Below are 20,587 nucleotides of genomic sequence, written 5' to 3'. Positions count from 1 at the left end.
TTTAATGAGTAGGAGTTTTCCAGGTGACAAAAAGCAGAAGGGCATGGCATAGACTCAGGATGTGTGGGGGAGAGAAGGGCATAAAATGAGCCTGTGAGTGTAGGGGAAGGGAGCTCCATCAGTCATGGGCACCTTGGAGACACTACAGCGCATGCATCACTAAGCCCCCCCTGCCTGATGCCTTGCATATACAGGGTCCTCCATAAATACTTAAATGCTTGGGAGATAAAATGTAGAGTTGGTGTAAGTATCATTCCTAGAGTTATTCTTTGGATTGTTAGAGAATATTTATTTTCTGTGTTTTAATGCAGAGCTACCCAAGGGGGTCCAAAGACCAGAGCTAGTCAGAGAACTTTTATTACTGCTCCGTTATATATAAGTACAAAATTGAGAGTAAATGTTTAGAAACTTTCAATTATTTGAATTGCTTCAGCATCCAAGCATGGGATCAGTGGATGTGTATTTTGCATACCTCCTTTATTTCATTTTTCTAGTAATTTAATTTCTCATATATTTTATAAAAGTATTGATCCAGGGCAGAGTAGAGGGAAAAAAATAGTCCTTCACCCTGAGTTTAAGAAACGTATTCTAGAGAACCCTGATGCACATATTTTCAAGGACTGAATGCCTGTAATAAATGCAGACATAACATGTAATATGTTAATGGCAAATGGTTCCTTAAAGAGTTCTTTTTTTTAAAAAATATTTTTGATGTATTGTACATCTATTCTATGCCAGGCATCATGCTAAGTGCTTCCATATATGTTAGCTCGTTTGCACAAAAACCTTCTAGGCTTGGAATAATAATAATTATTATTATATTTATATAATATTAATATTATATATTAATAGGGATATAATACATATTAGTAAGGCTAATATAATATTAATATCATAACCCTATTATTAATAATACTTTGCATATAATATAGTTTAATATTATACCATAATATATAATAATATATTAATAATAGGATTATAATATTAATATTATATTAACCCTATTAATATTTATTATAACCCTATAAATATAATACCCAAAATATAATAATATATTATCTAAAGCCCATATTATTCTCTGTATTAATATATTATATTATTATTATGATAGAAATATTATAACAATAGGATTAATACAATATTAATATTATAACCATCATAGTGATAATAATAGTAATAATTTATTGTGATGATTATTGTTGCTGGCACAGAGGACTAAACGCGCTTCCCAAAGCCCTTCGGCTGAGGCAGGAAGAGCACAAATGCTTTATTCCGCGTGCAGCTGAGTGTGGACTCCAGGCCTAGGAGGCATCCACACTCCTTTGCTCCCTATCATAGCAACTTGGGAGCGGCTACACAGTCACAAGCCACCACCTTGAGCACCCTCACCTTCCTCATCTGGAACAGCTAACACCCTGGATCTTGTCCCTCGCAGGTCGCCATCCCCATGAGGTTCAACGGTAAATCTGGAGTGGAAGTCCGGCTGCCAAATGACCTGGAGGATTTGAAAGGATACACATCTCTTTCTTTGTTTCTCCAAAGACCTGAATCAACAGAAAGTGGGGGGACCGAGAATATGTTTGTGATGTACCTCGGAAATAAAGATGTAAGTATTGCTTTGACGTTCCTCTTGTTTTTAAAACAGAATACGGTTTTTGAGATGCATGACACGACTGTGTCACTGCCATTGGCACAGCAGGAGGAAATCCCGCCACCTCTGACGGCTCCACGGGGGAATCTCCCATCAATTACCGATTATCCTTGGCTGGGGGATCTAGAGGCCTGGCCCGATGGGCCCAGCATGTGGGCACACGTGTGTACACGTGAGCACATCCACACCTGGGGTTGAAGATCAGCACCCCTCCCCTCACAACCAGGGCAGCAGTACCAAGGTTTCATGGAGATCAGAGTAGTTCTTCCTCATAGCACTGGACTCTGTCCTCTTTTCAGGGTGCGCAGCCGCAGACCCTTCCAAGTGTCTGGGGTGGGGACCATCTGTGAATGAGGCCTGGAGTGAAATGCAGCCTCTCCTGCCTCATTAGTAAGAAATACAGTTGCCCCATCTCTATAATTCTAAATTCTTTAAACCACCACTGTTACAGGCATTTCAAATAGTTTATTTTAGCTTTTAATCCCTCCTCTTAAAATACATCTATTCCACCTAAGTGTCAGAGGAAAAGGTAATCACTGACTAGGTTATTATACATGATTGGAAAAGAAATTCCTGAAACATGGTTCTCAAAAATTCTGGGCAATTAGGAAATGGTTGGCTGACACTGTGGACTTCGTATTTAAGGATTCCTAAAATCAGCACTATTACTGGTCACCTGTTCATGCTTCAAGGTATTGGGACTTTATTTGTAACTTTCTTATGACATGACTTTTTGCTTTGTATTATGGCAAAATGCACATGACTCTGTTCCTTCAACAAATTTATACCATATACCTACTAGGTACCGTACCCTGTATTTATGATAAACAAAAATTTGTTTCCTGAATGTACTTAAAACAGGTTAAAATGGTAAATTTCATGTTATATATTTTACCACAGTTTTCAAAATTTTGTTTTTACCTTAAGGTGCTCACATTCTAACAGGGAAGTAAGGTACGTACGTAGCTGACCGTGATAACATAGGGTGAACAGGCGTGCCCAGAGTGTTGAGGGGACCTTGTATGGGGCAGGAACAACGTAAATGGCTTATATCCCTTACCAGAACAAAATCGAATGGAGACCTGAACCTGTATATGGTTCATCTTTATGTCAGGTGCTTGGCAAATATTTGCAGATTGAGAGAATGGAGGAGTGGATAAATGAGTGCCCTCATGATAACGTGAGCAACAACAGCCCAGACATTGTTCATTAACTGTGCTGTGTGTATTATCTTATACCAGGATGTGCCTCATTCATTCTGTCTGCCCAGGGCGAACTGAATGAAAGCTGTTAGTTATTAGAAATGCGCTCTCTTGGGATGGGAAGTTGAGAGAATTCAGTATGTGAAGTGCTCTGAGGTGGCCTTTTTGTCTCCAGGCCTCCAGGGACTACATAGGCATGGCAGTCATAGATGGCCAGCTCACGAGCGTCTACAACCTGGGAGAACGCGAGGCTGAACTCCAAGTGGACCAGACCTTGACCAAGAGCGAAACTCAGGAGGCAGTTATGGACCGGGTGAAATTCCAGAGGTGCGAGTCTGATTGATTACTGCTCTTTGTTTATCTGACCTACACTCACCAAACTTTCATTATATGCATCGCTGAACCCCATTTTTAGTATTTTGGCTTTGATTTCTTTCATCTTCTCATACATTTTTATATACTTTATTATCTAATTTATCTTTAAACAGAATTTATCAGTTCGCAAGGCTTAATTACACCCGAAAAGCCACATCCAGTAAGCCGGAAACACCTCAGTTCCTTGACATGGATAGTGGGGATAGAAACACGCTCCTCGATTTGGATCCTGAAAATGTTGTATTTTATGTTGGAGGTTACCCATCTGGTTTTAGAGTAAGTGTGAATGTTTTTTCACGAATGAAAATATTTAAAATTTAATTTGGCATTATGATGTTTTAATCAATTATATACAAAATGGATTTAACTATGTATTCTTACAGGATATCCAGTGACAATGGCTAACACGTATTGAGTTCTTTTATGTACAGTGATCTAGGCTTAAGTATATTAACTTAAACAAGCATCCCTATCATTCCTATTTCACAGATGAGGAAACTGAAACAGAGAGGTTGAATAACTTGCCCAAGATCAGACAGCTAGAAAATAGCAAAGCCAGAGTATCTGGCTCTAGGGTCCCCATGCTTACCCCCTATGCTATGTTGGTGGTTAAAAGTGATGGAGTTATACTGTTTCCTGGTCAACCTGTTCATTGTCCTTTGTTCAATTACTGGAAGATCTTTTGGTTTTGTTTTTTTTAGCTTCCTAGTAGACTGAGATTCCCTCCATACAAAGGTTGTATTGAATTAGATGACCTCAATGAAAATGTTCTGAGCTTGTACAACTTCAAAAAGACTTTCAATCTTAATACAACAAAAGTGGAGCCTTGTAGAAGGTAAATAAAACCTATAAGCTGGTGTCTCTTTGTGATTTCGGTAGCTTGCAGTTATAGTACATAAAATATGTGTAACTGATATTTAAGGAATATAAATTAAATAAGAAAAAGTCTTTTCCTTATTTGTATAAAATATTAGATTATAGAATTTTCTCAATTTTGAAAAAATAAATCTTTCTTCAATTTTTGGTGCCTCCTACCACAAAATATTCAGCATTAGTTGGTACCTGATTTAGGCACAGACTATTTATTTACTGTAAATTTCAAAAAAAAAAAAATCGTGGTCCATAAAGTACACCATGACTTTGGCATATGAACCTATTTGAAAGTTGCTGCCTTGAGCTCCTGACCTACCCTATAGTTTAAAAGATTTGGAAGATTCTAATACGAGACAGACTGAGTATTTACTACTCAGAATAAAATTATATTTCAAGTTAATAATTTCTTATATTGCAAGATCTTCAGCTGCTGGGCCACATCTTCTTAAGTAGACATTTTCAAAAGGGACTCCTGAATAGTATCTCTGTTGAGCTAGGGTTTGATCATCATAGAGTGTAAGAGCACATCCAGGAGAAATAGCAGGCTGTGGTGACCTAAATGGGAAGGAAATCCAAAAAAGAGGGAATATAGGTATATGTATAGCTGATTCACTTTGCTGTACAGTAGGAACTACCACAACATTGTAAAGCAACTATACTCCAACAAAAATTTAAAAAAAAAGATGTTTCCTCTTCTTTAACAAAATCATGACAACTCAATTGCATAGGCTTTGCTCCCTTTTTCCTCTCGTATTAATAAGAACATTTTCCTGGCAGTCCTTTGCTGCTGTGTTCTAACTCACGATGATTGGTGTTGACAGGAGAAAGGAAGAATCAGACAAAAATTATTTTGAAGGTACAGGCTATGCTCGAGTTCCAACTCAACCAAATGCTCCCTTCCCAACCTTTGGACAGACAGTTCAGACCACCGTGGATAGAGGTTTGCTGTTCTTTGCGGAAAACCAGGTAATCTATAACAAGCATCCAAATACTACCAAATATGTCCATTCATTTGAGCAATTTTGGGGTAACTGGGTTATTACAAACAACCAACGGATCTGAAAAACAATGTGCAAATGTTAGCTGCATTCTTTCCCTTGGCCCAATTCTACTTTCTTTGCCTGTGCGAGTGTGTGTTTTAGTAAGGCAAGTAATCCGGAATTTGAGAAGATGCCACCAAAATGTGGGAGAAATTGCCCCTTTCCCATTCTTTTGTGTTGTCAGTTTTATTCTTTGAAAACTACTATTTGCCTAGTAATCTACTTATTTTCTGCCTAAAAAATGTTAAGACCTCCTGGGGTCTCTGAAAGCTAGACTGTTTGACCTCCTGCTGTTTGATTCTTGGGCGGACTGTTTCCAGGCTGTATGGGGTTTTGTCTCTGTCTGACCCTTGACTTGCCAGGTCTAGGAAGCTTCTCTGTTTTCAAGCAGCTGAGGTTCCTAGAGACCATTCTTAAGTCTCCTAGTTTAGATAAGGCCAAAAGTGACACTCTATGAGTGATCGTCAGCGCCATCTGCTGGTAGATGGTGCTGGACTTAACCTCTCCTGAGAGTAGAGTGCTTCTGTAGCTGCTGCGTAGGTAGTATTTGTGGAGAAATGTGGATCAGCCCGTGGGATCTCCAGTCTGAGAATGTAGGATTGATATGGATCTTGGGATTTTACCAGATCCTTCTGTCTGCAGGGCAGGGACACAGACCTGGTCCAACTCTCCTCTCTGGGGTTGGTCTGGACCCCTCAGGAGATTCCAAGGCTGAACCAGTTCTGATGGTTTGGGGAGGTCCTGACCTGCCTGAAGAATGCAGAGAGCTGAGCAGTCACACAGCATCTTCAGAGCAAAGCAGTTGTTTTCCAGAACAAGGTCTTCTTTGCATTACATTTTGAAGTTCTGGGAGACTAAGAACCAGAAATACTACTTATAGTAGAAGAAAACGTATGAAATGCCATTAGTAACCAAATAAGAGAAAATTATCTCCAGTGCTGCTCTTAAGTAGGATGAGTTGATGCTATTCTATTATTTATGAGTGTGATGAACCCTCACTGGCTTCTAAGAGCAAGGTTTGGGATCCAGATAAGGACTGATTTTCCTTTTAGGTAAGGACTCTGGCAGTAGACTTCAAAGAGAGTCTCATTAGGAAACTGTGTAAGAGCCAACTTTCAAGTCCTATACCAGCCATTCCTCAGCTTACCCTTCCACTAAGGAAATGGTTGGCTCAAGTATGTGCCTTACACCATGATGGGGATGCAATTATGACCCCTGGTAGGTTTGTGGCTGGCTCAGCAAGGTGATTAGTGACGAGAGAGAGAGAGAAAGAAGAAGAGAACAGGGTGAAGGGCAGAGAGACAGGCTTGGGAGTCATGTAGATCATAAGTTCTGTTAGAGATATTCCGAATTTGAGACATCTGTGAGGCATGCAAGCAATAGCAATTAGGCAATCAGATGTACAGACCTGGCCCTGAAAAGACAGGTCTAGGCTGGAGAAAAATATTTGGGCTCATGGGCACACCTGAATTGGAACCACAGAAGTGACTGTGATTGCCAAGGCAAAGAGAGTAGTGGGAGGAAAGAGGCCCTATTTGGGGTCCCCAAGCACCACTTAAGTGAAAGCTAGAGGAGACATAGGAATATGTCAGAAAACACATGGTGGAAAATGTTTGGGGTTTGAGGAAGACCCTACCTCTCTCCAACAGGTAGCAGTCATATTTTCAGATGATATTAATGATCTGTAGCTTTTCAGTTTCCATTTTTGCATGCTGGTTATAGATTGTTATAAAACAAAATCATGACAATAGCTAGCATTTATTGTTTACTTCCTGTGTGCCAACCACTGTATACGATGTTTGACGTGATTTGCAAGATTTAACCGTCATACCCGTCCTCTGAGTTGGATATTAGAGCACTATTGTTCCTTCGGACTAAGGAGGCAGCTGAAGCTGAGAGCAGTCTGGAATTTGAGAGCATCCCTGGTTCCAGCGTTCTAGCTCTTCCCGAGTCTTGTGGTAATCTACATTGTTTCCATGCTCTAGGATCGCTTCATATCTCTAAATATAGAAGATGGCAGTCTCGTGGTGCGATACAAACTGAATTCAGAGCAGCCAAAAGAAAAAGGAATTAGAGGCATCATAAACGACGGGAGAGATCATTTGGTATATCCTTCGAGTCTGTTTATTTGAATTGTTAAATGTTCTTAGTCCTTTAAGTCAGTGCTCAGAACCCTTTTCTATTACCAGATGAACTTATAGTTATTAACTGAGAGACACGTCCTTTTAAAATCTGAACATTTTGGGCATGAAATATGTAACATCTGTGTGACACAGATAAAAAATGATTAATTTCAAATGCAAACATTTTGGGAATTCCCTGGTGGTCCAGTGGTTAGGACTCTGCGCTTTCACTGCCGAGGGCACAGTTTTGATCCCTGGTCGAATAACTAAGATCCCGCAAGCCGCACGGCACAGCCAAAAATAACAAAATAACAAAATTAAAAAAAAAAAAAGCAAACATTTCTATTTAAGTGTTTTAATAGTATAATTTTATGCAAGTGAGCTACTGCTCAGAGCCCATGTATATACACCATGTATATAAATGAACCTGAAGGAAGGCAAACACATAATAGCTCTGAACCACTGTGAATAGGATTCTTTTATCTCTCATTGCTTGCTGATTCACCTCTCCTTTATTTCAGATTCTGATCAAAATTGGAAAAACCCAAAAACTTATGCGGATAAACGTGGATTCTCAAAGCATTAAAATTGAAGGTGATATATTTGATTTCAGCACATATTATCTGGGAGGAATTCCAATTTCAATCAGGGAAAGGTAAGATGATTTTTTTTCTTTTAAAGAAGCAGATCACCTCTCTTAAGAGTTATGACTGCTACTGATTAGTCTTTCTTTTTCTCAACATAGATTTTATTTATTTATTTTTGGCTGCGTTGGGTCTTCGTTGCTGCATGCGGGCTTTCTCTAGTTGCGGCAAGCGGGGGCTACTCTTTCTTGCAGTGCACAGGCTTCTCATTGCGGTGGCTTCTCTTGCTGTGGAGCACGGGCTCTAGGTGCGCGGGCTTCAGTAGCTGCAGTGCATGGGCTCAGTAGTTGTGGCTCACGGGCTCAGTAGTTGTGGCGCATGGGCTTAGTTACGCTGTGGCATGTGGGATCTTCCCTGGCTTGAACCCAAGTCCCCTGCACTGGCAGGTGGATTCTTAACCACAGCGCCACCAGGGAAGTGGTGGGGTCTACCTTTTTTTAATTCTAGCAAAAAACAAACACAAAGAATTAACTTTTCAGTATTAACAGTGTTAGCCAACAGAGTAAAACAGGCTGTGAATACTGGCTAGCGGGACTGGCCATTTGAAAGAGGCAGTGGGGGGGCAGGGGGGGAATTGTGTGCCACCCCCCCATTGTCATTCCTGGGAGGAGAGAATCCACGAGGAGTAGGCTTGGTGTTGACAACACTGCCAGTAAGAACAGGGACTGTGGCCTGGGGCCCTTGAAGACACAGAGGAGAGCGCAGGTAGCCCCCTGGCCTGACAGGTGGCCCTGGCCACTGAAAGCTGGGGCCACTCCTTCAGGTAGTACCTCCTAGGATGGAAGGCACATCTGTATCACCCACCCCCTTACGTTTATTGAGCATGGACTAGGGGCCTAACTGTTTCTCGGATGAATGAATACATGAATGAATTAAATTACTTTGAATGGAAGTAAAGCTTAATCTGAATGAGAAAAACGAACACCACTTTGAGGATACACTTACAAATAACTTTTACATTTTATTAATCTGTTCGCATCCTATAAAAAAGGCTTTTAGATAGCTGACAATGATGTGTGTGGTACAGCCTCATGACTAAGCTAAGAGCACTCCCAAACATTTGGTGATGATTACTTTCATACGAGATCTGAGGTGAGTTAACTCTTGCTGTTATTAGTCAGTTGGAAGGAGCACTAGGTGTGATGTATGAGGTCTTGTGCAAAGGCGCTCTTTCTTCTCAATTCCTAATATGTTTGAGCAGCTGTCCAGCCTCAGGACGGAGGCGCTAATCTTTGTGTTACAGTCATTAGGGGTTGCCCCCCAAGACAGAAATGCGTGTGAGAGAGTTCAGCACTTTGATAGAGTTTGGGAGTGAATATCTTTACTCCCTAGATTCCTTGAAGTGGAAGGGACCGTGCAGATCATGGTATGTAACCTCTGAACTTTAATGAAGAAATTGAGAGCCAAAGAGGTGATATTAATACTTAATATCATCAGTATTAAATAGCAATTCAACCATGAATAGCTAGTTATGAATGGCCAATAATCTTGGTTTTATTCAATTAAGTGTAATAAATAGAGTAACCTCAGGTGGCACCATGGTACACATCTGAGGCTATCATTTATTTGTTCATTACACAAGCACTCACTGGGTGCCTAGTGACATCAGGCAGCGTGGTCGGTGTTAGGATGACAATGACGAACAGGGCAGAGCCTCAAGTATAGCGGAAGGGAGACAGTAGAATGAGGCCAGTGCCATCAGAGGGGAAGCTCAGGGTGATAGAGGGCCCGGGGAGGGAATCCACCCAGTTGGGGTATCAGGAAAGTGGTGTCTGGCTAGACCTGAAAGACACTGACATATGAAAGTCAACATATGTGAGGAGATAAGAACCGGAGAAAGTGTGAACTCTCAAGAGGACACCATGAAGCAGGCCAGGGATGCCACACATGGCTGGTGTGGGAAGCAGGGGCCAGACCACAGAGGATCTTGAAAGTCACAGTAAGAAACCACTGGGGACTTCAGCAGAGAAAGGACATGATCAGATTTGGGTTTTCAGTAGCTTGTTCTGGTGCAGGGAAGGAGATTGGATTAAGAGGGAAAAGGCAGAGGCAGGTAGAAAGGTTGGAAGATGAGTGTAACAGAGGTGAGAGAGGCGGGTGGCCCGACCACAGAAATGACAGCGCAGATGGGGAAAAGGAAGTGGATTCCCAATATACTTAGGGCAGTGGATGGGCAGTGCTAAATGGTTGCTTGGGTTCGGGGAGCACTCAAGAGGGATACCTGGGCTTTGATCTAGCGCTTGGACAGATGTCCAGCACCAGCAGAGAAACAGGGCAGTGAGTTCAGTCTCAGACAGGCTGAGTCCCAGGAGCCCAGGAGACAGCAGGTGGAGATGCCCAGAAGGGGTTGGACAGAAGGCCTGGACCTTTGCAGAGAAGACCAGGCTGGAGAAAGGATGAACAAAGCTTGGGAACAGGTGGCCATTGAGGTTAGGCGGGCAGGTGGGCTCCCAGAGCCGTGAGGGATTCTCAGTGGCGATACGAGAGCCACTGGTTGGTGGTTTGCCTCTGTGTGGTGTCAGCAGAAGGTCCACAGACAGCAATGTGGGTGACAACCAAGCAAGGTTTACTAGAGGAAAGTAGTGGGTGAGGATCCAAAGAAATGGTTCTAGTTTCGGCTCAGCCACCAAATAGCGGGGTGACCTTGGGTTAAGTCAACACTCAACCTTTCTTTGACTTTTTATCTCTGTCCATTAAAGAAATACACATGGATATCATTATACGTGTATGTACAGATAGACATGTAGAATTTTCCTAGTCATTTGTTTTTTTTTTTTTTTTTAAAGATTTATTTATTGATTGATTGATTACTATGTTGGGTCTTCGTTTCTGTGCTAGGGCTTTCTCTAGTTGCGGCAAGTAGGGGCCACTCTTCATCGCGGTGCGCGGGCCTTTCACTATCGCAGCCTCTCTTGTTGCGGAGTACAGGCTGCAGACGCGCAGGCTCAGTAGTTGTGGCTCACGGGCCTAGTTGCTCCGCGGCATGTGGGATCTTCCCAGACCAGGGCTCGAACCCGAGTCCCCTGCATCAGCAGGCAGACTCCCAACCACTGCGCCACCAGGGAAGCCCCCTAGTCATTTGTTTTAAGGTCTTCCAAACAGGGACTGTTTCCTTTTTCTGGCCAAGTTTATACTTCGATTTTTGATTCAAACCACGATGACATGGAACGTACAGGAGATAGAGGCCAATTGAAAGATTTCACTGAGCTTTTACTCTCTCATAAGTAACATGCTAAACAACATTCAGCTGTTTCTGGCCCTGCTTCATCCCTCTGGTGCCGTCCTTGATGGTTCAGAGTCCTGAGAACCCCCTCTGACGTGGGTCACAGAGGATTTCTCCTGAGAACCCAGCAATTCTTTCAAAGGAGGGAGACGCCCCAGCCGCTGGCATTAGTGGAAGACAGTCAGTGCTTGAACCTAATGTGGAGAGAAGCAAGCCTCGTGTAATCTCTAAATACAGTAGCTTTGACAAGAGAGCTTGTGGGTGTGGTGTTTTCTCCTCTCTCCCTGTAGTGTACCTTCTGGGAATGGGGACCCAGATCTTGGAATGCCTTGTTTAGGATTACAGTCAGAAGTCACAGTCTGTTAATCCCATCTGCTTCCCATGAGAAGAGCAAATCCTCCCTAATAATGCCAGAGGGCCTCAGACCAACAAGAAATACTTCCTGCGGACCTACATCATTGCATCACAGAGTATAATAATATAACATTAAAATGAAAATAATTCAAAAAGTAAACATCAGGCAGGGATCTGTTGGGCATTTACTAATACCCAACATGGAGTTTGGGATTAGATTTTGCTGTTATGCTCTCTGAGATCTGCCCACGGCAGGTTGGACCTGGCTAAGCCTTTGTGAACCGATTGGCCCATGGTGTGTACACATACCCCAGCGTACTAACCCATTCATACCACAGCCTACACTCCTCCGCAGTCATGTTCCTCTAGCAAGTGTGCTCAGACCCAGAATCCTGGAGCAAACGTGGAACTCTAGGCCCTCAGATGAGCCAGAGTAACGAGAACACATCAGAAAATAGTGGAAATAAATCTTTCCTCTTAACACCTCTGCTGTAGATAACTGTTCCTTAAGGAAAGAGTCAGGATCATTCCAGTGCTGTGGGTATGCAACCGTATAAGCGTAAAGAGCAAGGGCTTCAAGTCACACAAGTTTGTGCGACACGCTGACCACACAGATCCCAGTGCTGCCCGCTTCCTGCTGTATGACTTCGTGCAAGTCACTTAACCTTCCCAAGCCTCCTTGTACCTCTGTAACGTGGGCATAGTGATGGTCTAACTCTTAGAGTGGTTGTGAGATTCAGAGTAAAGGAGTTAGCACAGTGCCTGGCACATGATAAGCGCTTAATAATGTCAGGTAAGAAAATATCTCCCTCGAAAGGTTATTGTGAGGATCAGATAATAGTACCTTGCACAAAACATGCGCTCCATATCTGGCGGTGGCCTTTCTTTCCCCTTTACTCTTCTGCCACCTTATTCTTCCTCCAACTTATGCTTTATGGAAAAAAGGAATCAGGAGATGTTGATGAGTCTAAAACATGTTGAAACCCAAGAGAGAATGGATCTAAATATATATATAAATAGACAAGCTCCAGCAATGGATATCAACTTTCCTCCTTTCCTGAGGCAGGAAGCCAACTTTATAAAATAATCAAGCTCGTGCTGTAATGCCAGTGAGGATTCATTTCTTCCTTTTCCTTTTAATGAAATTTAATTTTATGCATATTACATGTAGCTCAACTCTTTATAATGAATTGAATAAAAATGAAGGCAAACCCCTTTCCATTTAGAAAAGTGAGCTGCTTTAGGGATTTATAATGAAGTCAGCCTTGTGTTTATCTTAGTACATCATTTGCTTAAGAAACACAAATATTTGCCCGGACTTCAGTCATTTCACGTATGTGAATGTTTTTATGTGACGTCAGCTCCAGACAGATCCAAAAGTCAAATCAAAGGGGAAATGTCAAAGCAGCCACGTAGGAAGAGCTGCTTTAGAAATTGCTTCGTTATAATGATGCACTGATATGGGGATAGTTACAGACTCTGCCATCTCACACTGAGTCCTTGCTCTGTACCGGCTACCACTTGAGTGTGTTAACGCGTAATATCTCATTTAAACTCAGGACAACCCTGGGAAGCAGATTACCACATTCACATTGTATAAACGAGGAAACAGAAGCACAGAGAAGGCAGCAGGGACAGGACTCGAACCCACGCAGCCTGGCTTCAGAGCAGCACCTCTTAGAAGCACCTCCTGAGTGCATGTTCATGACCATATGCCACGGAGGGTTCCAAGCACTTCCCGGATGTTAACTTGTTTAATCCTCACAATGACCTCTTGCCCAGCTTGCACAGTTAGGAGGTGGAGGATACAGCATACGAGGCCAGACAATGCTTTCCATTGTTCCAGCTTGGCACTGATTAAATACCAAGCCACATTTTTCATAATTGACTAGGACCAAAAAGTAACAGTTTGTTTCTTCTGCGTTTACAGTGGCTGACTTAAACGTGGACAGGAAAAAAAGAGCAAAAAGTTTTCTACAGTATTTCTGGCTCTTATAAGTTACTTATTAGGTTATTAATATTGAATATATATTTATATAATATTTATAGTATATTAAGTTATTAATATACTTTTTTAAAATTTATTTATTTTATTTATTTTATTTTTGGCTGCGTTGGGTTTTTGTTGCTGCGCGTGGGCTTTCTCTAGTTGCAGCGAGCGGGGGCCACTCCTCGTTGCAGTGCGCAGTCCTCTCACTGTGATGGCTTCTCCTGTTGCGGAGCACGGGCTCTAGGCACGCAGGCTTCAGTAGTTGCAGCACGCGGGCTCAGAAGTTGTGGCTCACGGGCTCTAGAGCACAGGCTCAGTAGTTGTGGCGCACAGGCTTAGTTGCTGCACGGCATGTGGGATCTTCCCAGACCAGGGCTCGAACCCGTGTTCATTGCACTGGCAGGCAAATTCTCAACCACTGTGCCACCAGGGAAGCCCCTATTAATATACTTTTAATTCATGATGCATTACCATGACTCCGGGAGAGGATGGAGGAGCAATTCCAGATATTGTACATCTTCTGTGTCTCTATACCTTTTGGGGACACTGGCCATTCTTCTGTCAACATTGTTGTGTTCACTTTTAAAGCTGAGAATGCAAATCACACAGAAAGGAAATAGATTTCCCTAACATCACAAAATAAGTAGCATTCTAGAAATTCCAACGGAAGAGATAACCGTAAAACACGTACTTGTTCGTGGGTGAGAAGTAGTAGGGAATGAGCGCCGTGTTTCAGCTCCAGTTCCCCGTCAAGCCTGCTGTGGTCCATCTCTTCCTTTTCTCGAATCCCACATCAGGTTTAACATTTCTACACCTGCTTTCCGAGGCTGCGTGAAAAACCTGAAGAAGACCACTGGTGTTGTTAGACTGAATGATACTGTGGGTGTAACAAAAAAGTGCTCGGAAGACTGGAAGGTAAGTGAAGAGTTCAAAACCGTGCAAAGGAATGCTCCCCAGCTAACCCGTGCTTGGCATTCGTTAACGCACCAACTTTTGACGTTTTCTGGTAGCACACAGTGTTACTGTGAACTGGTTCATTTATTACACTCCCCACGTACTTGCAAAACCTCTTCAGGCTTGCATATTAAATTTGTAGGAAAGTAGGAATACCAGCTGTACACACAAAAACGTACCGGTGATTGGTAAATTATCATGCAGACAAGCAAACTATTTCTTCCCATGGATCACGTGGATTGGTTCCAGTGAGGTGACATAGGTTAAGATATTGTATTTCAGCCATGACATGATTACAGTGCCAGTAATTTATTCCGTGTTTTCGTTTCAGCTCGTGCGATCTGCCTCATTCTCCAGGGGAGGGCAGTTGAGCTTCACCAATTTGGACTTCCCGTTGCCCAGCCACTTCCAGGCCTCCTTTGGGTTTCAGACCTTTCAACCCAGTGGCATCTTATTAAATCATCAGACAAGGGTATGAAATATTGCATGAATACTGAACAAGATTTAAACCTGACTCAAGGTTTGATGTCAAAAATAATAGAGGGATTTTGAAGGTAAATTTGTTAGGCATTTTATCTATCATCACACAGTAAATGCTATTGTGGATTTCAACCATGGAAGCTGTTGCCCATCCTGGGGTAGGTCCTAAAAGAAATCAGGCCTGGAAAATACATTATAGGTTACAGAATTGAATTTGTGTGTATTCATGAACTCATTTTCATTCTTTTGGGTATATTTTGTGAGTGAAGGTGAATTAGAACTGTTGTAAGTAATAATGTAGCTTTAATTTTTAGATCTAAGGAAAAAATCAGAATGTACCCCCATTATTCCTTTGTTATTCCACAAAAGGTAGCTCTTCAGATTCCTTTTATAGCAGCAGCAGCTAGTTGGACAATATTTACATCGGAGAATGGGAGAGAGTAAGGTCCTTTGCTCTTTGTTCCTGTACAACAAGCCACAGAGATTCTATAACTTAAGAGGATTTAGCCGGTGTGGTCATGTAGGCGTAAAAGTCAGCTAATACTCAGAAATCGCCTGGTGGAACGAGTGGGATTTTAAAATAGAAGTAGAAGTAGGACACTGTTCTTCTTGGATTTGTTTCTTCAGGATTGCCAGCACAACGGACAACTAGTATATGTTGAAAGGAAGGACGTAGCTGCCTCTGTGGTTATGTCGTAGTAGAACGCATCTCCTCTCTTGCTATCTTTGTTCATCAGGAGTTCGAGATCTTTTTTTAAAAACAAAACAAACAAAAATACCCCTGAAAAAGCACATGCCAACATTTAGATTGTGAGAGTGGCTTTTCCATCAGAGCAGGATGTTTTGACCCAGCTCTTTTGACACACACTCCTTGTTTCCTCTACCAAGAGTGGGGACACTTAGTACCCAATATACAAAATGGTCCAAAACAGTGGGAAGAATGGGCTTAGCAAAAGATGAGATCAAAAAAAAAAAAAAAAAAAAAAGATGAGATCAATCCTGGACAATGCAGGGACCCTTCCAATATCCTAGGAACACTGCCCTCAACTTCTTAATGGATTAGCTAAGGAATACATTTCAATTAGCCTTCTTTTATCCAGTTTATAATGAATATTGCCAATTGAAAAAAAAATCAACATAAAGTGTAATTGACAATGGCTACAACCACACAGTATAAAAATTGTTTTAGGCTAAAAGCTCACTGACGAATCACATCTGGTTTAAAACTGCAAAAATTGTACCTGGTAGGAAAAAAAATTAACAAAATTAAAATGACAACTGCTAAAACTACACACATTTTTAAAAATTAAGAATTGACAGAAAGAATCAAATCATCTTGCCAAAATTTGGATCTTCAGAGTTTGACATTGGAAAATTGAACCTCCTAGAAATTAGGATCCGAAAGTAAGAAATTCGTGACTGAAGAGAAGCTATCGTTGTAATCATCTATGAAAAAAAATTGATGAATCAAGTCTTTGTTGTAAAAATGTATTCAGAAGAACATCGATGCTGATGAAAACAACTTCAGCAAAATGAAAGTGAAAATAGGAAAATTTAGAAATATTTTAACTGTTTTGTATAATTGATGGAGAAATTAAGGGACTTCCCTGGTGTCCAGTGGTAAAGAATCTGCCTTCCAATGCAGGGGATGCGGGTTTGATCCCTGATCAGGGAACTAAGATCCCACATGCCATGGAGCAACTAAGCCCGCCATGCCACAGCTACTGAGCTCACGCGCCACAACTACAGAGCCCACGTGCCCTGGAGGCTGCGTGTCACAACTAGAGAGAGAAAAACCCGCAAGCCACAACTAGAGAGAAGCCCACGTGCCGCAACGAAGAGCCTGCGTGCCGCAACTAAGACCCAACACAGCCAGTCAATCAATCAATCAATTAAATAAATAAAATTTTAAAAAAGGAATGGCCTGGATCAATTTATTAAAAAAAAAATTGATGGAGAAATTAAGGTGGTTTATGAATGTAGGTCCATAAAATGCTTTTGACAGATTCATCAGTGTTGGAATAATTTGCTTAAGATTTTTATATTCATAAACATGGAGTCCAAATATTCAAAAATAATCTTTAGATCAAAATAGCAAAGTCAAAACATTGGGGTCAAAACATCCTGTGTACCTAGTTTTGATCATATATTCAGTATTAATACATTCATAATCATTAAATGCAGATGGATTGCACTGATGGGTACGTTCTGTGATGATTTCAGGCAAGCAGCCTACAGGTCACCCTGGAAGATGGCCACATTGAACTGAGCCCCAGGGACAGCAGCAGCCCAATTTTCACATCTCCACAGACGTACATGGATGGTTTACTGCATTACGTGTCCATAATAAGCGACAACTCTGGGTGAGTGGAATGGCTCTTCTGCCAGAACGCTAAGAATTTTACTTTATTTCGTTTAATGGAATCTTCTGGTATCTCTTCTGAGAAATATTTGTCCTTAGCATTGACACTATTTTACTAGTAAATCTTGGCCTTCTTCCTGGTTTTGTATCAATTTTCTCATTTAAAAAATCAACAGTTGGATGGATAAGTAAATTGAGGTACATTCAAAATGGGAGAATGAAATGGGAGAATGAGAATGAAAGATCTACAATTGTGCACGACGACACGGATAAACCTTGCACTAAAGGCCGAGCGAAACAGGTCACACGTGAAAGAGTTTGTCTCCCATGATTTCATTTATACAAAATTCAGAAGCAAGCAAAATCCATCTATTCTATCAGAATTCAGGATAGTGGTTACTCTTGGAGGGGGAGGAAGGCTAGAGACGAAAGGGAGCCCAGGCGGGGTGCCTGGGGTGCTGGCTGGTTCTGCTTCTGGCGATGTTGGTGTTTTCACATTTCAAAGATTCATTGAGCTGTGCACTTAAGACATGTGCTTTCTGTACGTATACAGGCACACCTCGGAGATATCTGCAGGTTCGGTTCCAGAGCACCACAATAAAGCAAATGTCACAATAAAGCAAGCGTCACAATAAAGCAAGCCACACAAAATTTGTGGTTTCCCAGTGCATATGAAAGTTATATTTACACTATACTGTAGTCTGTTAAGTGTGCAATAGCATCATGTCTTTAAAAAACGCTGATGTACATACCTTACTTAAAAAATACTTTGTTGCTAAAAAATGCTAACCATCGTTTGAGCCTTCAGGGAGTTGTGATCTTTTTGCTGGTGAAGGGTTTGAAATATTGTGAAAATTACCAAAATGTGACACCAAGACACGGAGTGAGCAAATGCTATTGGAAAAATGGTGTCAGTAGACTTGCTTGAGGCAGGGTTGCCACAGACGTTCAGTTTGTAAGAAACCGCAATATCTGCGAAGCATACTTTTAAAATGAAGTGCAATAAAACAAAGTATGCCTGTAGAGTACTTTAATAAAAATGTTACGTGCAAAAAGAAACACGTGAAAAAACTTGAAATGCTCTTTAAAAATAGTTTAGTGAGTTATTTCAGGTAAAAGATTTTGAGTCTGAATCAAAGACACTCAGTTGCCCCACCTGGCGAGAATCGTTTTCCCCAGCTGTTCTCACTCCTGTTTTGTTTTCCTCCTCTTTTTTTAGGCTCCGGCTCCTCATTGATGACCAGCCTCTGAAAAATAACCAAAGGCTGCTAGGCTTTTCAAATTCCCAGCAATCCCTGCGTCTGGGCGGGAGTTATTTTGAGGGCTGCATCAGCAACGTTTTCATCCAGAGGTGGGTGCCGTTTTCTGTGCGTGTACAGCTGATGAGAATGGCCTGCGACCCAGGGGACTTGTCGTGGCGGGCTGCACGCCGCTCTCATCCCGCTGACTTTCAAGATGCCCTCTTTGGCACGATCCACACATTAAAAGCAAACTAACTGAAAGCTTCTGGGCTCATCCTACCTCCGTAAGAGCAGCCTTGGAACACAACCTTGGAAAAGGTTTAATTAAAATTTACTTTCAGATTATGGCCCTTTTTAGATAAGAGCAAAACTCTCCCCTGGGCAGAGGGAGAACCCAGGACTGGTCATGAGCCTTAGGCAGCCTGTTAGGAGCTTGTGAGCTGCCATCAGGGCTCGGCGATAATCATCAGATAAAGTAGATTTACCCGTGAGGTTTTCCTACTGAAATGCAGTGAGATAAATCCTTCCACAAACTCACTTCTGAGGTTTCCTGTTGTTCACCGTCATTCTAGGTCATCCGGTGTCTGTGTTTGTCCTCTCTGCATATTTCATTTTCATATTTCTATGTGGCTCCCATTCCAAAGAACTATAATATTCTGGCTTTGCTGCAACACTGGCTGTTCAAGGCAATAAAAGTTTCCCAGGGCCTTCTGCTGGCGAGGCACGGTGCTGGATATTTAAGGGAAGGCAGAGGTGGGTACAGCACATTCTCATCCGCTATGAGCCTAGTATTTCCTCTAGATATCCTGTACGGGGAGGAGATGAAAGTTTACCCAGAAATCAGGACAGTAAGAATGTGTAGTTTTGAAACAAATCCTCCCTGCTAGTGCGTCTTCCTTGATATGTCAGCGTTCGTTTCTGCCCTCATTCCAGATTATCAGAGAGTCCTGAAGTCCTAGATTTGGCCAGTAAATCCACCAAGAGAGATGTGTCCCTGGGAGGCTGCAGTTTAAACGGATCACCTTTTCTAATGTTGCTCAAAGGGTCTACAAGGTTTAACAAAGCCAATACTTTCAATATCCACCAGGTGAGTATCAAAAAAAACCTTACCCTGGGTTTTGCTTCTTTCCAGATGATTCTCATAAGAGAGTCCTGCCTCACCGGAGATGTTGGGGAGGAGGAGGGAGGGGAGGGAGGGATGTAGGTCACCTGATCCGGTGGTGGCCAGTGCCTCCAGGAATAATGGGTCATCAACAGTTGGATTACACCAAAAGGTCAAAGTGGTTTTTGTTTTAGCTTTTATTTTGTATCTTGAACGTTTGACAATTTTTGCAGTCATAGAACAAATAGAACCTGGACTGCGGTTTCTCAATGTCTGCAGCTGATGTCTTGCTCTTTTGACATTTCTGCTGTGTCTCCAGCAAGTACAATGATTGTCTCTAGGATACAAGGCTCATGACCCTTCTCCTGCCCACAGACACTCCTCTGCCTGCATCCTATGACAAGATATACACATGCCCCCAGGCCTTGCCAAGACCAGTGTGGCTTGACCTTGACTGCACATTAGAGACACCTGGAGAGCTTTTAAAATCCCAATGCTTGGGTTGCATTCCACTCAATTAAGTCAGATGCTCTTGGGGTAGGTCCAAGCGGCAGGAGTTCGTAAAGCTCCCCGGTGATTCTAGTGTGTAGAACTAAGAGAGGCTGAAAGGAAATGAAATTCCTTGTTTGGAGGAGTGGAAGCTTTGTCATACGTTGAACACAGGGTTAGAACTTAAAAAATTCCTTGTTCTGCCTGAGGTCGACAATGTGACCTCCCCATATCTGAGGTTACAATTAATATGATTAATGGATAACACTGAATACCTCCAATGTGCCAGGTGCTACGCTGAGCTCTTTAAGTGGATTTTCTTACTAAATCCACATGTAACCGTATGGGAGAAGTACTATTACCAGCCACGTCTCACAGAAAAGGATGCTGTGGCTTAGAAAGGTGAGCAGTTTGCCCAGGCTCCCACAGATGGAAGGCAGAGTTGGAATTCAAACCCAGGCAGCCTGACCCCAAAGCCCAGGCC

At 42.1% G+C, this 20,587-nt stretch overlaps 1 protein-coding gene across 3 annotated transcripts in view; it reads left to right on the top strand.

The window, feature by feature from the left end:
* Positions 1 to 20,587, top strand: part of LAMA3 (laminin subunit alpha 3) — a 241,800-nt gene that overhangs the window by 198,562 nt on the left and 22,651 nt on the right. For all 3 annotated transcript variants that reach the window (XM_057527325.1, XM_057527324.1, XM_057527327.1), the window contains 12 exons: positions 1,436 to 1,606; positions 3,029 to 3,180; positions 3,342 to 3,504; positions 3,930 to 4,063; positions 4,923 to 5,067; positions 7,127 to 7,246; positions 7,786 to 7,919; positions 14,273 to 14,390; positions 14,761 to 14,901; positions 17,133 to 17,272; positions 18,491 to 18,622; positions 19,446 to 19,599. In XM_057527325.1, the coding sequence (XP_057383308.1) occupies positions 1,436 to 1,606; positions 3,029 to 3,180; positions 3,342 to 3,504; positions 3,930 to 4,063; positions 4,923 to 5,067; positions 7,127 to 7,246; positions 7,786 to 7,919; positions 14,273 to 14,390; positions 14,761 to 14,901; positions 17,133 to 17,272; positions 18,491 to 18,622; positions 19,446 to 19,599 (1,704 nt within the window). The remainder of the gene's footprint in view (positions 1 to 1,435; positions 1,607 to 3,028; positions 3,181 to 3,341; positions 3,505 to 3,929; positions 4,064 to 4,922; positions 5,068 to 7,126; positions 7,247 to 7,785; positions 7,920 to 14,272; positions 14,391 to 14,760; positions 14,902 to 17,132; positions 17,273 to 18,490; positions 18,623 to 19,445; positions 19,600 to 20,587) is intronic.

Source organism: Balaenoptera acutorostrata, chromosome 13 (assembly GCF_949987535.1).
Source record: "Balaenoptera acutorostrata chromosome 13, mBalAcu1.1, whole genome shotgun sequence".
Lineage (NCBI taxonomy): Eukaryota > Metazoa > Chordata > Mammalia > Artiodactyla > Balaenopteridae > Balaenoptera > Balaenoptera acutorostrata.
This window is presented reverse-complemented; position numbering and strand designations above follow the sequence as displayed.